Genomic DNA, 16628 nt, shown 5'->3' on the forward strand with positions numbered 1-16628 from the left:
ATTCTGAGCCGTTGGATGTGATGCCTGCCTTGGATCGAGCGAGGGGTCACATGGCATTTCTTTTTCCATCCTTTCTCCCCTGTTCTGTTGTATCTGTCAGGCTCCTGGTGTGAGCGCTCCCTGTTGCTGCTGCGGTGGGTGCTCAGTCAGAGCGCTGCACGTGATCCTGATTTCCCTGCTCCACGCTCCTTTTTCAGGGGATTGCAGCCAGAAGAAGACAAATCACTTCCTTGTTTGAGTGACTTTTGGCTGATGCTTTCCCCCAAGCTGTAGTGTTGGCTCAGCTTCTCCCGCAGCGGTCGTGGCTCTGGGCTGTGCATCGTCAGTGCTTGGACAGGCCCCCGGAGCAAATCTGGGGAGAAGAGCTCAAGGCACATTGCAGAGCTGCTTCCCACGGCGAAGAGGAATTGTGCCATGCAGGCAGCCATTGCTTGGAGCTGAGATGTCTTAGAGGGGATAAATCCCAGCAGTGGTGTAGCCATCCTCAGGAGCATGGCATTCCCAGGAGGGTCTGCCTGTGGGACAGCGCATGCTGGCACTTTGGCAGCGTGGGGAATGGCATCGTCTCCAGCTTGGCTGGGGATCCCAAACTGTCCAAGCTGGGGTGTAACTCGGCGTGGTCTCAGCTTGAACGGATCCTGCAGCCTGCAGGGGACGGGGCTTGTCGGTGTGCGGGATGTGGAGGCGAGCGGCCGCTCTCCCATTCTGCCCAGAGGCTCATGGCTGCTGTCATCACATGTCACTCAGCCCTTGGTGTTGGCAGTGCATAATGAGGGCGACCACAGGAGCTGGCACGTGGTGGAGAGTCCAGAGGCTCCACTGAAATCTGTCCTAATGGTGCCAATGCCTGTTTCGGAGCGTTTTCTACCCTGCCCTTCTCTGGCACTGCCAAGCCCCCACTAAAACTTGGACTTGCAGGTGGAACAACAGCTCTTTGCACTGAATAGTAAAGTGTGTCACAGAATCAGAGAATATGCTGAGTTAAAAGGGACCCACAGGGATCATGGAGTCCAGCCCTTAGCCTGGCACAGGACCACCCTCAAGAGTCACACCACGTGCCTGAGAGGATCACCAACGTCCCTCCCGTCACCGTAATGCAGGTGATGGATTGGAAGTGAAGAACACACTTCTTTCATGCTGCCCCCCAGCCCCCTGGGGTGCCTGGGCAGGGACTGAGTGGCGGCTCCCATGTGGTGACCAAAGAGCTTTCTGGTCCTAAGTGTACCCTTCCTTCCCACAGCATACCCAGATTTCCTGAAGGAGACAGGATGTTCCTTCTCTGCAAATCACCTTTAGTGAGAAAAGTGCAACTGCTGCTCAAGAAAACCTTTTCCTGGCGGTGGGGACCCTCCAAGGGCACTGTGAGGGGAGCAGCCAGTCTGGAAGCAACCAGAGGACAGTGCAGGTCTGCCGAGCCCTCGTCCCTGGGAACCATCAGCACTGAGAATAGATCGTTTATTCATCCACATCCCTCTCCCTCTGAAGAGTGCTCGAGGCACTGCGCAGCAATTAACACAAGTTTGTAATAGCTCTGGCAGATCGGCAGCGTGGCCTTTGCTGCCAGTGGTTCTGAGGATGGATGGGGGACTCTGGTGCTGCTGAGCTCCCCGGCAGACACCTGGCACCTCCCTGGCACCTCCCTGGCATGGGGGCCTGGGGCATTGCTCTGATGTGGCAGGATGGATGCTGGGTGTGGAGCTGCAAGATGGGAAGAGGCATGTGGAGCTGGTGCTAGTGGGGAGGGGAGCAAGCTGTGGAGTGAAGCGGGGCACAGTGCCCTGTACCCATGACTGCAGCGGGGGTGGCTCTTGGGAGCTGGCACAGCAGGCAGGGGAGGTCACCTGCACTGATTTGTGCCACCCTGGGCTCTCCACTGAGTTATCAGAACGTCTCATCCCGCTTCTGGGCTCGGGGCATGGGGGACCTCGGGGACAAACAGAGGAATGTTGTTGTCATTGTGTCACTGTCAGAACCATGGTGCCCTCTTCAAGCAAACCTCCTGCCACTCACCATGCACAGCTTCATCTTTGGGAGAGCTGGGGGGGTTTGCTTTGTGGTGAACATGAGCTGGGCAGCTGATGGGGCAGACTGAAGGAACCCCATTATCTGTGATGTGCATGTTGGTCCTCATCCCTACCTGGGCCACTATGGCAGATGCTGCTGTGATTTTCAGAAGGGTGAAACTTGCCTCAGTGCCTGGTAGGACCAGCACCTTCAGGCACCCCAGCAGTGCTTGCCCACCCCAGTGCCAGGGGACCACAGGTGCAGGGAGACCCCGAGCCTTGCGGGATCCTGGTGATCATATGTGCATATTGTTTCCGGCTCCCTGCAGGCTGCTACGCCTGGTGCCAGAGTGAATTTGGCACCTGGCCCTCCTGCGAGGCTGGGGAGGGGAGAAGAAAGGCTGAGTCGTCCTTGCTTTAGGCAGGAGATTCAGTTTCCCCCGGGCGTGCACAAAGGCCGTTTATCTCCGGAGCAAAGCCCTGGTAACCACAGGGCAGAGCGTGAAGGGCTGATTAGGGGCTGCGTGAGGAGGGGCGCGGAGGTCGCGTGCAGGCACTTCCCTTCCCATTTCCAGGACTTTCCATGGTAATGGCTCCTATTCTCCTCCGTTGTTAGGACGTCACTCACACGCAGCTCCAACGACATCTGTCAAAACATGTCCCCCCTGTCCTTGGCGCTCCTGGAGAAGAGGGATCCGTTTGCCCCCTAATGAGCCTGACATCAATTAATCATCAGCCTTAAAAATTAGCATTGTGGCAGTACACGTTGGAGGAAAAACGATTCCCTAGATGGAAGCAAAAATAGCCTGGGTTATCTCCCTCCTCCCGCGGGAGGTGGCAACAATAGATCCACTAACGAGCCTAGAACTCATTAAACTGGGTTTGCCCCCTGAGGTGCTCTGCCTCCTGCCCCAGCTCTTCTCTTGAGGGGCTCTTGGGGGACTCTCTCGGGCAATGGCTGATGACCTTCCATGGGGTCTAGTCCTGCTGCAGCTGGATCCTTGTGGCTGGTGTCCCCTGGGATTTGCAGAGAGTCCAGGGTGAGCTTGAACTGCTGAACCCCTTCCCGAAGCTGAGGGTTTGGAGGGGAGCAGCACTGCTGGGGTGTTGTTCTTCTGGAGTGAAGGATGCTCCTTCCCAGCTGGTGCTGCTGGGCTGGGACTGGGCTTCAGCCACAAGGACATATCCCACTCAGGGTGGGTTGTCCCTTGTCCCTCTCCAGAGTGATAACTCTGAGCAGCACTGGTGCCCACAGCAGCTTAGTAAGTGCCAGCTCCAATATTCAGGAGCTCAGCAGTGGGTTGGAGATCTCCAGAGACTCCCTGTCTGTGGGGCGACGGGGACAAACTTCCCTGGAGGCTCATGATGAGCTACTCTTTGTGCCCATGCCATGCTGGGATTTTCCATGCTTGGAGCTGCTCTTCCTTGCTCCCAGGCGAGCTGTAACCCCAGGGAGCAGCTCCGCCACCCGTAGTCTCCTGCCCTTCCACGTAACCACCCCTGGTACTTGGGAGGTGGCTGCATTTTGGGTCCGTTTGGGTGGCTCTGATTGCTCAGTGCAGAGCAGCTCCACAGGCTGCAGCTGGCAGGGAAGCTGGGGAAGACATTTTACATTCCTGCTGGAGACACATGAGGACTCTTTGGCTGATCTGGTGATGGACAGACAGACCAAGTGTCTACCAGAGCCCAGCTGAGGCCAGGGAGAATTGTGTTTGCAACGCATTGCTCTGCACAAAGCTCGCAGTCACAAGGCGAGGGGGACAAAAGGCTCCCTGTTTGCGCCGTCCCAGTGGGTGCAATTCCAACAGTTAAAAAGCAAATGTGAGTTGTTTGTCTCCATGAATATAAAGCTTCCCCAAGCATGGCCGTATTCTGGCTGGGAATGGGGAGTTTGGCTCCGCTAATGACTGTTCTGCAAAACGGAGCCAACTCAAGCCAAGAGCTGCCCGGCTGGGCCCTTCCCCGCCAGCCCTGGTGCAGGGACATGGGCTGGGGTGGGGACAGGCTCTGAGGTCTGATAAACGCCCTTTCAGCCAGGCCTGGGTGCCCACCAGGGAGCAGTGGGCAGGGGTGGGTGGGTGTGGGGACCTTGGCCTTTTGTACCCAGAGGTGACTGCCACCTGTGAGCACCCTGCCAGCACCTGGGACCTTCTCCCATGTCCTCAGCAACAGGGAACCCCAGGCAAGGAGGCATCAGATCTGCTGATTTGGGGCGTCTGACTGCGAGTCCAAGGGCTGCTGTCACAGGTTGGGACCTTGAGTCATGTCTCTCCATACCTGGGCTTGGGTGCTGCCCTGCTCAAAGGAAAGCCTGTGAATCCCCACGGCCCTGGGTTTTCACCAGAGTTTTTATTCCCAGACCAATTGGAGAAGGAAGGGGATGGGTGTGCATGGCTGGAGGTGCAGTGGTACAGGACAGAGTGCTAGTGGTGTGCCTGGTCCTGATCTGCCTGGTTGTGCTGCGGTGGGGACAGGCTGTTGTGAAGCTGCTGTGGGGCCTGGGGTGAAAATGGGTCTGGGAGGAACGACACTGGGGTTTGGGGCATGGACACATCCACACCCTCTCTGTGGATGATCCCCAGCAGTGATGCAGCTGTTGAGATGTCACCAGTGCCAATGTGGAACGAGCACTGTGGACAGCTGCCTGTGGCTCCCCTGGGGGCCTGCGGTGCTTGACCCCTGTGTCCATGGCAGCCAAGCTGAGCTGAGCACAGCCCATGGGCATCTCCACCCTTGTCCAAGGGTCTTCTCCTCCCTGGCTGCTCCTGCATTTACCCCATCCTCCCCTTGTCTCTCTAGGCCGTGGGGACTTTGGAGAAGGGCTGTGCACAGCGAGGGAGGGTTGTTATGGGGGAAGGACATGGCTGTGACCAGCACAGTCCTTGTGCCCTCCCTTCTCTACAGGGCAGTCAGCTTGGTCCTTCAGATGCCGTCAGCAGTGGGTGCAGGATTCCCCCTGCTCCCACATTCCCCTCCTCCACCAGGCAAAGCTTGGAGTGGGAGCTGGCGACGTCCCCAGATGTAGGGCACATCTGGAGGGCACTGAAGCAGTTAAGTGAAGGGATGATTTGTGCTATAGAAACCCGCAGTTCCTTCCTTTGATCCTCTGAATCAGCCCATTGCCTCCTTCACATAAAGCCCCATTTAGCTCCGCTTTTCCCAGTAAGTTTGAAGGCGGTCGCGGCTCGCGGCTCCTCGGCAGCAGAGAGGAGCCCGGCTTTCTCTTCTGCTGAAGCAGAATCAGGTGAAATCTCTATGGCAACTGGCAGATGACAGGGAGTCTTGTTGCCTTGGAAATGAGGCAAGGCAAAAAAAAAAATAAAACAACCACCCAAAAAGAGCCATCTGGAATTTTGAATCTCCACAATGTCCAACCTGCGTCTGGTGATGTGTGGGGAGCGTGAACCCGCTGCTGCCGGCTGTTCCGGGGCCCCTGTGCTGGGGCCTGACTGTGCCTTCTGCCTCACCCTGGGGGTTTGGTTTTTTTTCCTCTCTCCCCCACTCTCTGGCTTTTTTTTGTTTTGTACAGGGTCTGCAGCATTGCCCTGAACGTCTGCTGGTGGCTGTGGGAAAGGTGTTGTATGTGGAGCATTTAAGGTGCTGAAACCCCCAGGCTGGACACAACTGTGCCATGTTGGGGGTCAGCATGGTGCTGGCACACCCTGATAATGCAGAACCCTGGGGAGGACAGGAAGCTCTTGGGGGAAACTGAGGCACAGAGCGCTGCCTGACCCGTCTGACCCCTCTCTGTCAGCTTAGCACAGACCCCAGGTGCAGTGACCTCCATGTGCCCGAGGCCATGGGGCTGTCAGCAGGGAGTTAATGTGGTGTGTGCTGCTGTGTGTGCTGGTGTCCAGAGGCTCGTGGCACCCCTCGGAGCATGAATCCAGTCCACCTACCATCTCTCTCCTTCCCAAGCTGCACAGGCACTTCCACGGGTTATTTTAAAGACCCACAGTGGTGGGAAGGGGGGTGTTGGGATGCTCCCAGCTCCTTCAACGTTGCTTTGGAGGCAGCTGTGGCACTGGGATGTGCAGTGCCAGGTGCAGGAGCAGGGTCTGTCCCAACACAGGGGATTTTGGACTCCTCTGGCTCATCAGAGAGGAGAGGGCAGGAGAACAGAGGGCAGCACGTAGGTGGGATGCACAGACGCAGAGCAGCTAGAGGCTTTGGAGCTGGAAAAGAACTGTGGTTTGGACGTGCAGGTGGGGTGGTTTGGGGCCAAGTGCAGCATCCATTGAAAGAATAACCCACAAATGGGCTGGAGGCCCGGCCTGGATCCTCCAGTGGGTTCACTTGGAAACTTGTGTATGGGAGAGACCCAATTAAGTAGATTTATGGCTGCTCTAGCCTGAGAAAGTCTGAATCCCTTTTAAAAGCTTGGCTCACTGGAGCCAGACAGGGTCCAGACTCCAGGTCTTCCAGCCCTGCCCGTGTTACGAGCAGCAATTTACAAGGCTTAGCAGCCGCGATTGCTCCCGAAGTGCTGATTCGGCCGAAGTCCCGGCCTGTCACTGCTGCACTGCTGCTTATTGTCTGCTCTCACCTGCCAGCGGGGAGATAGTGGCTCCCTCCCACAGCGTGGGGCTGCCCCAGCCTGCACTGGTGGCAGTGGTGGGGATGGTGGTGGTGGTGGTGATGGTGTGGCGATGGAGATGGTGTGGTGACAGGGAAGGTGGCAGTGATGGGGATGGGGGGAGATGGTGGCAGTGATGATGACTGCAGTGATGGGGATTGTGTGGGGATGGAGATGGTGGCAGTGATGATGACTGCAGTGATGGGGATGGGGGGAGATGGTGGCAGTGATGATGACTGCAGTGATGGGGATTGTGTGGGGATGGAGATGGTGGCAGTGATGATGACTGCAGTGATGGGGATGGGGGGGGATGGTGGCGGTGATGATGACTGCAGTGATGGGGATTGTGTGGGGATGGGGATGGTGGCAGTGATGATGACTGCAGTGATGGGGATTGTGTGGGGATGGGGATGGTGGCAGTGATGATGACTACAGTGATGAGGATGGCTTGGTGATGGGGACAGCGAGTGCAGGCAGGGGAATTGGCTTCCTCACCTGCTGCAGCCACCCCCGAGCCTCCGTTAGAGATGTTGTTTTGCAGAAAGGTCCATCCAGCGAGGTGTGACACATGGGGTGGCCGTGCCAAAGTGGGGTCCTGTCACCGTTCCTCCTCTGGCTGTGTTCTTGAAGGGGCTCCCTGGGGGACTCAGGTCCTGCGGGGCACACGCTGTCCCCACAGTGCTGCCCACTGTAACCCCCTTGCCTCTTCCAGTGGTTGCTGCCTGGCCTCTCCTCCCTTGACCAAGGGCAAGCACAGGATATCCTGGGCTGTGTAAAATCTCCTCCCTCAGCCTCGCAAGGCTACGAGTGGGGCAGCACCATGTGCAGAGCTTGGCCTGCCCTGGTGGAGTCATGGATGGGGACCTCAGGTACCTGCAGCATCCTCTGCATGTCCCCCCTCCCCGATGGCAGAAGGCTGTTCCTCCATGTCCCCAGGCTGGGGACTGCTGCCTTCATCCAGGGAATGGTGTCCATGCTTTTCCCCATCGGTCCCCACCCTGCCCAGGGTGGTTCAGAGGCACCAATCAGCTGTCTGGGTACCTCAGTTCCCTGTTACCAGAGTGCTGGATGGCACAGGGCTTCCAGCCCTGTCCCTGCCCCTCAGGGAGCAGGACCCTCTTCTGGCACTGCTGTGGGGGATGCGGGGCTGGCAGCCAGCCCTGGGCTCACACCAATGAAAGCAATTAAACCAGGAGTGCTAATGAACTGTCTGCCTTCTGGGTGGGGCAGCAGGTTTGCAGGAAAGGGGGAGATGCACGCCCAGGGTGAGTGAGGGTGGAAGATGTGCTCTGCCAGCCTGAGTGCCCTGGGACATCTTCTGAAACAGCAAAATGCTGTCTGGGCTGATTTATTCATAAATGGGACTGGGAGCCTGGGCTGGGGCAGATGGAGGGAGCAGCGCGTGGAGGGTTCGTGGAGCCGGGGAGCGCGGCTGGGCTGGAGGAAGCTCATGGCCCTGCGAGAATGGGTTTTATTGCAGAGTTTATTAGTGGATTTTTCAATGCCCTGGAAGGAATTGAGCAACCAGTTAAAAATGTTTCTGGGCCTGGGGAAATCCGTTGCAGCTACTGTGGAATAGGGGCCCACCAGAATGGCTCAGGAACACCGTAAGACCTTTCCCAGTGAGTTCCTGCTTGCTGCTGAAATCTTTGCTGGGTCAACAGGAGTCCTTTCTCAGTTGGATCTTCTGAAACGAGACCAGTTGGGTCGTGGGGGGAAAGAAAACACATGTGAGTGCCACACTCACACTGAGTGTATGAACACAGGCGCAGACAGTGCATCTGTGCAAACCTGGCACCCTTGTGCCAGTTTGGTGTCACGTCCTGCTATCCCCCTGCCTGCATACGTGGGCACAGGCATAGGTGACACACCTGCACACCCTCACACCCCCACATCCACACACTTTTCTGTGGGCTTTTGCTGCCATGTGGCCCACAGATGAACATATGCATGATGCAAACACGCACACGCGCGGGTTCCTGTGCCAAGGCACATGGGCCACACGTGTGCTACGGACGCAGCCCTGCCCAGCCCCAGTGGGAGCTGGTGGCCACATGCTCCTTTGAAATGAGCTGTCAGAGCCATTTGGAGTTGATGGTTTCCTCATTCCTTGGTGTACTTGGCCACGTCGGCAGAGCCCGTCTGCAGGACATGGCTGTGCCCCAAGATGAGGAGAGAGGAGCTGCTGCCACTCCCTCTGGGGGTGGTGGGAAGGGCTGGACATGAGTACAACCTGGGGCTCCCCGACCTTATCCAGCCATGGTTCTGTGCTACCTGTCACAGTCAGACCCACAGCACATAGCGCCGTGCCCTGAGCCAGCCCTTCGCAGCACAGCTCTCTCCTTCCTCCCTCTCCTCTTCTTCCTCCTTGGCTGCCTCCAGCACTGCATCCCACCTTGCAGATGTCCCTTCTGCTGGCAGTGGTACCTGCTGCTGCCCCAGCTGTGCTGGGCAGGAGGTGGGGGTGATGGGCAGCACGTGGGTTGGGGCACCAACGTACACTGAGTGTGTGTAACGTGGTGGTTCGTGCTGAAGGCCATGCCAGGGAGTGCTGCAGGCACTGGGGTGGACGGGGGTGTGCTGGGCCTTCCTGCCTCAGTTTCCCCATGTTCCAAATGGAACCGTATCATGTTTGCTGATGTTTAAGAGAGTGCTGAGAGAGCTCTGTTGAGAAAGGAGCAGCTGGGGAGGCTGAGGGGTCCGGGAGAGCTGCCCAAGGACAGCAGAGGGCATGGACAAGGGAGACCCAGCCTGGCACAGGGACAAGTGACTGGGGCAGTGGGACTTGGTGGCCCCAGTGCGGGGCTCGGGGACAGTGGCTGCATCTCAGGGTGCCCTCTGCATGGTTGGAATGAGGCACAGGGCCAGAGTCAGCACCCCCTTCCCTCTATAACAGCAGGATGGACAGAGCCTGTGAGAGCAGTGGGAGCTGCTGAGGATCTGCAGGCTGGGCCAGAGCTGGGGCGGGAGAGACGCCAGTCCCTGAGCCTGCGGCCCCGGTGGAGAGGGGAACGCTGTGGGACACATCCCAGCCGTAGCTGCCTGGCCGAGACTGGGTGTCCAACTGACCCCACCACAGCACAGGCTGAGCCTTCTCTGCTGCTCCACGTTTCAGCAGCTGGAAACATCTGGCTATGCAAGCTTGCTAAATCGATGCAGGGAGGAATCCAGCGTGCTCCTGCTGTTCCCACACTCCAGCCTCTCCCAACAGCTTGGGTTTCGACTCAGCTTCCGCATGTGGTGACTTGGCCAGCCCTGAGCCAGCCCCCAGGCCCCTGCTGTCCCTGGGGAACAGGCTGCAGAGACCTGGAGTCACTGCCTGGCCAGCACTATGGGGACAGACAGTGGCACTTCAGTGCTCGCAGTGGGATGTGTGCCAGAGGTGGGTGAGCAGCTCCTCCAGTCCCAGTTTGGCCCTTTCCTGCATGAGAGCTGGTGCTTTTCCTGGAGTCCAGGGTGACCTGGACTGCCACCCAAAAACTGGGGTCGTGTCATCCAGGCATGGATGGCCAGTGGTGTCATAGGGTGAAGCTGGGGATGCAGGTCAGTGCCACTGCCCTGAAACACCTGTCCCTGAGCCCTGGGATGCTGTTGCTCCCCGTGAGTGCCCCAGCTGCAGAGCGGTGCAGAGGAGGTGGCACCCCTGTGCTGGCCCCTCAGTCGGGGCAGCTGGGGACACAGTGCAGGCTCGCCCCACTGCTCCTTGGATGGGGCTGTCTGTAGCAGCCCTGCTGGCAGTGGCGCCCGGGGAGGAGGCAGCGCCAGGCCCCAGCGCTGGCTCGGTGCCTGGGGAATGGCTGCGGGTGGCCATGGGGGAGGCAGTCGGGCTTTTGGGAGGGAGCCATGCCCGGGAGGAGCACACTGTCGAGCTGGCAGGGGGTGAGAGCCACTGCTGGCGCCAGGGGACAGCAGTGGCTCTCCATCCCATCGAGGTCTGTCCTGCCCTGGCGCGCAGGGCCACGGCTCTGCTGGGGTGTGCGTGCTGCCTTCTCTGGCTGTGGAAGCTGGGCGCTGGGTGACAGCACCCACCAAATGGGGCCAGGGGGAAGGAGCTAAGGGTGCTGAGTCCTTCCCTGGGGACACTGGTGGTTCTTTTATTGCTTTTCCTTGAGGTTCACATGTGTGTCCCCTCCCAAATCTCCCACTGCCCTACAGACTGCAGTGTGACGGCTGTGGACTTGGATGCAGGCTCCTGCCCCGTCATTTCAAGTCTGAAAATCCATCTTTCCAGGCAACCCAGGCAGGGTCTGACAGCTTTGAGGTGCCAATATGACCTTTTCTGCCTGCCCCACCAGAGTGGCACAGTGTCCCCTTGTCCTTAGCTGAAGAGTGGGGTGGGTGCTGCCTCCAGCACTGAGGGCCTATTGAGCCTCCCCTGTGCCCTGGCTCCGGGTGTGCAGCCACCTCAGCTCCATCATTCTGCCCAGACTGCCTGTGCATCCCCATCCTATGGCTCTGGGGACCAGCTGGAGCCTCCGTGCCTTTGATTGACTCCTCCAACGTGCATGGGCCACAGTGGAGATTTAGTAATGAGTTAATAATGACTAGTGTCCTGCTGAGCCTGGGTCTGGGGGCTGGACTGGGGTGATCAGACACATGCAGGGCTGGGTGTCCTTAAGTGATGGAGTGTGGGTGCCCTGTGGGCTCACCAGCCCTTTTACCTCTTCCACAACTGGCTTTAACCTGGTTGATTGAACCTGTCTCATCAGGGCTCTTCCTGCTTGTCACACCCTTCCAGGCTCATGTGTGTATTGGAGCCGCTTCACTGGTCTGAGGCGCTCCTGCCCAGGCCAGTGGGTGACTGAGCCCGGGGGTGGGGCAGCATCACCCATGGGCACTGCCTGTGGCATGGCCGGTGTGTGATGAGGACAAGGGGCACGAGCCCTGCTTGAGCACTACTGTGTGGCTGTGCCGTTGTGGGGAGCTGCCAGGGTGTTCCTCTGTGTGCCATCAGTGTCCCCCATCCCCGTGTCCCTGCAGCCGGGGTGTGTGCCAATGGTGTCCGGTGTCCTTGTGTACCTGTAGCTGAGGTGTGTGCCGGGGGTGTCCCCCATCCCTGTGTCCCTGCAGCCAAGGGTGTGCCATCGGTGTCCCCTGTCCCTGTGTCCCTGCAGCCAAGGGGTGTGCCATTGATGTCCCCCGTCCCTGTGTCCCTGTAGCTGGGATGTGTGCTGGTAGTGTCCCCTGTCCCCGTGTCCCTGCAGCCGGGGTGTGTGCCATCAGAGTCCCCTGTTCCTATCAGCCAGGATGTGTGCCAGTGGTGTTCCCTGTCCCTGTGTCCCTGCAGCCAGGATGTGTGCCAGTGGTGTTCCCTGTCCCTGTATCCCTGTGTCTGGGGTGTGTGCCGGCAGTGTCCCCAGTCCTTGTGTCGCTGCAGCTCATACTGTGCCGTTGCAAATCCCGAAGCACTGGTTGCCACGTTACATTAGGAGGAGCCACATCCCGTGTCCCTGGCGCCCACTGTCACTGCGGATCCATGGCAGGCTGCAGCTGAAAGGCCTGAAATCGGGATCAAAGCCGCAGTGGCATGGCTGTTAGCGCCCAGGGTGCACGCGGGTGGGGCAGGGCATGGGACTGGAGCCATGGCCCTGAGCCCACTGCCAGGGCGGTGTCTGGAGTGACCCCCCTCCTCTGTGCGGGTGTCTGTGTTCACACACACCTGTGCAGGTGTCTCTGGGAGGTGTGCACACGCTTGTGTGTGCAGGTGTGTACGCACATGTATGTGAGTGTGCCTGTGTGTATCTGCACGTGTGTGCACAAGTGGTTGTGGTGCAGGTACGTGCGTGTGCACATGTGTATTTTGGGGGGTACATGCCTGTGTGTATGTGTGCACACCTGTGCTGTGGGTCTTTATGTGTGCACACCTGTGCTGTGGGTCTGCACACCTGGAGAAGCTCCAGGGCAGCCAGAGCTAGGGGGTTCCCAGCCCTGGGCTGTGCCCATGGGGGGCTCAGTCCCACCAGCTGCCCCAGCCCTCTGCAGAAGCAGCCACCCCTCTGTGAGTGAGGCCCTGTGTCCTCCACTCCCCTTGGTCCTGCTGTACCCATGTCCCCAGGCTGGAGCACCCCCATCACCTGGGTGACACAGGGGCAGTTTTGGGGACATTTCTTTCAAGACTGTTGCTCCTGCATGGCCCCATGGAGCAGGGTTACAGTGCTTCAGGGTCATCTGTCTGTAGTTGGCCTCCTGTCACCTCTGTGGGTCCTGTGGCTCCACTTGGTCTCCACCAGCTTATCCTTTCCAGACTGGACATCCCTATCCCAGCTGCACACTTGGGAGTAGCCTTTTGGTGTGGTGCAGCTCCAGTCCAGTGTCAGCCTTGCCCTGTTCCCTCCTGGTGGACAGAGCCAGGGCCGATGGGCATGGCCATGGGCAAAAGCCATCTGTCCATCCATCCATCCATCCATCCATCCATCCATCCATCCATCCATCTATCCCTCCTTCCCTTTAAAGCCATCACCTTGTCTGTCCACAGACCCCGAGTCCCAGAGGAAGAGGACAGTGCAGAATGTGCTGGACCTTCGGCAGAACCTGGAGGAGACCATGTCCAGCTTGAGGGGCTCTCAGGTGTCTCACAGGTGAGGCTCCAACACTGGACTCCCACCACCCCTTCCCTATAATCAGTGTCCTTCCCGGGGCAGCTGGGAAGCAGTTCTGCTCCTGGTGAGGGCCATGTGGATGGGAGGGAATCAGCTGTGCCCTGTGTCCTGAGGACCCTGTGCATGGAGGCTTGGAGAGAAGCCCCTAAATCCGTGGGGTGTGTCAGAGCCCTGTCCCTGACACTGCTCTGGGACATTGGGAATTGGGGGGTGGTGGCAACGAGCGGAGCTGACAGGGCAGAGAGAGGTAGATGTGTTCCCAGTGGTTGGGTAACCCCAAGTGGACCACCAGAGGTAAGGGTATCCCCTGTGCCCACTCAGGTTTGGACCAGAGGCTCTATCCCCATCCCTGACTCAGTTTCTCTGCACTGTGTAGGGAGAACCCTCAGCCAGAGCCCAGGAGCAGAGGTGGGATACCCTGGGGTGCCCTGCCCAGACTGGGACCAGGGGATGGCAGTGCTGGGGACAGGGTGAGCAGTGTGTGGGGAACCAGAGCACAGTGTGTGTGCTCAGGGTTCTCTGACCACACCTGGGACTGCCTGTGTCCCCCCGGGTCTCTCACTTGAGCCCCCCAGGGTTTCTGCTCCTCTCTGGATTTGCAGAGGCTGTGTGGGCGGCAGACGGTTGGGAAAGTGAGGATGTGGGAACATCCTTCTCCTAGAGTGTGTTGCCACCTCGTGGTCTCCCTCGATCCTGAATTTTGTCTTGGGAGGGACAAAAAGCTGCAGCTTCCTCCCACCCTTCAGCCCCCTCTCACCATTACAGACCTTCCTGTGTCACCCCTCAAACAGCCTGGCCCAGGATGAAGGAGCCCCTTCATCTCCCTTTTCATCACCCAGAATTTCTAGATCTTTGCTCATCCTTGCTGCACTTCCCAGATCTTTTCTGAGCCAGGAGCAGCAGAGCACTGGGGTGGTGGTATTTGCATTTGGCCATAACAGTATTCCCTGAGCTGGCCATTTGCTGGGATTGTCCATTACAGCTCTGCCATCCCTTTGCTTGGCACAGGAGCTGGGTCAGAGCCTGGCACTGCCCACACTGAGCCAGGCCTGTGTCGTGTTCACCTTCATCGGTTTCAAACTTCACCCCCCTCCTTTGGAAATCCTTCATCAGCTCGGGTCTTAGGGAAATAGGGCAAGGATATTAAGGGTGATTAAATTAGCATTGCTGGTGGGATTTGACTCTTCACTCTCACTTCCTTTCCTTGATGAGCTCTGAATACATCACGTGGTGGAGGCCTCAGCTGCATCCCTGCCACAGACTAAAATGGGTATGGATAGCCCAGGGATCCCTACCCCTGCACTCTGTCCCTTTCAGCAGGACTTAAATATGTGAGGATCTTCCCTCTTATCCCATGGTGGCTGAATTTATTTGGAAGCTTTATTTTATTCCGGTAGCCCACAGCAGCCTCGGCAGCTCCCTGCATTCCTCCAGGAGCTTGCCCGTGGCTGTGAGCCAGACTTTCCTTTCCTAAAACTGTGTCAGCTCTTCCCTGGTACCTTGTAATTACACACATACCCACTCATTCTGCTCTTGAGAACACTTCCTACAAGTCTGTCCAATACAGATGTCATCTGCCATCCTCTGGATATGCCTGCATCACCAGTGTGCTGTAGCCACTTTGGGCTCTCTCTTTATTCCTTCCACAAACTATTCCTCAAATTTCTCTTGTTCTCCTCACTGTGTTCTTCCATCCAGTGGTTTTGCTCTTCCCTCGCTAGGATGCAAGTTGATTCCTGAAAGACGTCACTGTGTTCCTGGCAGTCTTTGCACCCAGCTGCAGGGCTGTATGAGCTTCTCAGAGGCTTAGAGAATCATGGAATCACAGGATCATTTAGGTTGGAAAAGGCCTCTAAGACCATCGAGTCCAGCTGTTCCCCTAGCACTGCCATGTTTACCATTAAACCATGTCCCCAAGTGCAACATCCACACGTGTTTTGAACACTTCCAGGAATGGTGACTCCACCACTGCCCTGGGCAGCCTGGGCCAGGGCCTGACCAGCCTTTCTGTGAAGAAATTTTCCCAGTATCCAACCTGAACCTCCCCTGGCATAACTTGAGGCTGTTTCCTCTCATCCTGTCCCTTGTTCCCTGGGACCAGAGCCCAACCCTCACCTGGCTCCACCCTCCTGTCAGGGAGTTGCAAAGAGCAAGAAGGTCCCCCTTGAGCCTCCTTTTCTCCAAGCTGAGCCCCCTCAACTCCCTCAGCTGCTTCTGCTGCTCCAGCTCCTTCCCCAGCTCAGTTGCCCTTTGCTGGACACACTCCAGCCCCTCAACATCTTTCTTGTCATGAGTGGCCCAGAACTGAACCCAGGATTCGAGGTGAGGCTTCTGTTCCTCCTGCTCAGAGATGTGGTTGGCATCTGCTCTGAGCTGCCAGCAGCACATCCTTTGTGCTACCAACAAAAACAAACCCCTTTTAGCTGCCCCTTTTAGTTCCACTTTGACAAACTTCCTCATTTTTTTCTGTAGTTCCCTGTTTTAGATTCAATGCTGCAGCCAGGGTTTGGCTTTGGGTGCTCCTGCAGGAACGTTTAATCCAAGCTAGGGAATAATTTGCTGATAGTAGCGTTTGGAGCCAATTTGAGGGCTGTGGGTTCCCAAGAAGCTGCTCCAAGAAGTAATCATTTTTGGTGCCTAAATTTAGTCTCAGCATCACTGTTTGCCCAAAATATATCCCGAAGGGTGTGGGGAGTGATGAAACTCCCTGTTCCTGAAGCACTCATGGGCTCTGGGATGGCTGAAGAGCACTACGTTTGTGGGCAGCCCCTGGGGCCGGGCAGTCCTGTCTTGGGGAGTCCCCTCCGGCCCAGATGTGGTGGTTCACTCTCCATAGGGTCAGTGTGAAACGCTGCTGCAGGGACCTGGTCCCCGGTTTGTCCCTCGGCAACCTTCTGCTCACAGCCTCCGTTCCCTGGCATGTCCCACTGCCACATCCCCTGGGATCGCTGCTGCCACCCCAACTCGTCCTGTCCTGTGGGTCTGGAGTGATATTTGGATGCAGATGTTGAAGTGCTGGGAGGGAAGTGGCCAAGGAGGAGCAGCCCAGGCACAGGGAAGCATGTCTGGGCTTTCCACTGAAGGTGTCCTATTATTGGGGTTCAGCACAGCTGGGGTTCAGGGCCAGGGCTGGTCTCTGGGATGGTGCTGACCCCTCTCCCAGGTGTGTTTGCTGCCAGCCCTGGTGGCACCCCTGACCCTGCTCTGAAGTGGGTGGGCAGAGCCGTGGTGGAGTATTGTCTTTGTGGGGTGACTGGGGCTGTGGGGAGGCACAAAGCCCCCATCACACCTCCTATCCTGCTCCACTGTCCCTGGGGAGACAAGGGAACCACTAGACACTGGTGCTGTGGATGTCCCAGTGGGTCTTGAAGTGGGGGACACTGGGCTGGCACCAGGCAGGCTAGGAGGGGACCAGCTGAGATGAAGGGGCCCAGGCCAGTGTCCCTGTGC

The 16628-nt window shown here is 57.9% G+C and overlaps 1 protein-coding gene across 2 annotated transcripts in view; it reads left to right on the top strand.

Moving 5' to 3' along the window:
• NAV1 (neuron navigator 1) overlaps positions 1–16628 on the top strand; it is a 75409-nt gene that overhangs the window by 31671 nt on the left and 27110 nt on the right. For both annotated transcript variants that reach the window (XM_051771639.1, XM_051771640.1), the window contains one exon: positions 13055–13157. In XM_051771639.1, the coding sequence (XP_051627599.1) occupies positions 13055–13157 (103 nt within the window). The remainder of the gene's footprint in view (positions 1–13054; positions 13158–16628) is intronic.

The sequence above is a fragment of the Manacus candei genome, unplaced genomic scaffold (assembly GCF_025592945.1).
Source record: "Manacus candei isolate 608988 ecotype Guabito, Panama unplaced genomic scaffold, ASM2559294v1 h1tg000139l, whole genome shotgun sequence".
Classification (NCBI taxonomy): domain Eukaryota; kingdom Metazoa; phylum Chordata; class Aves; order Passeriformes; family Pipridae; genus Manacus; species Manacus candei.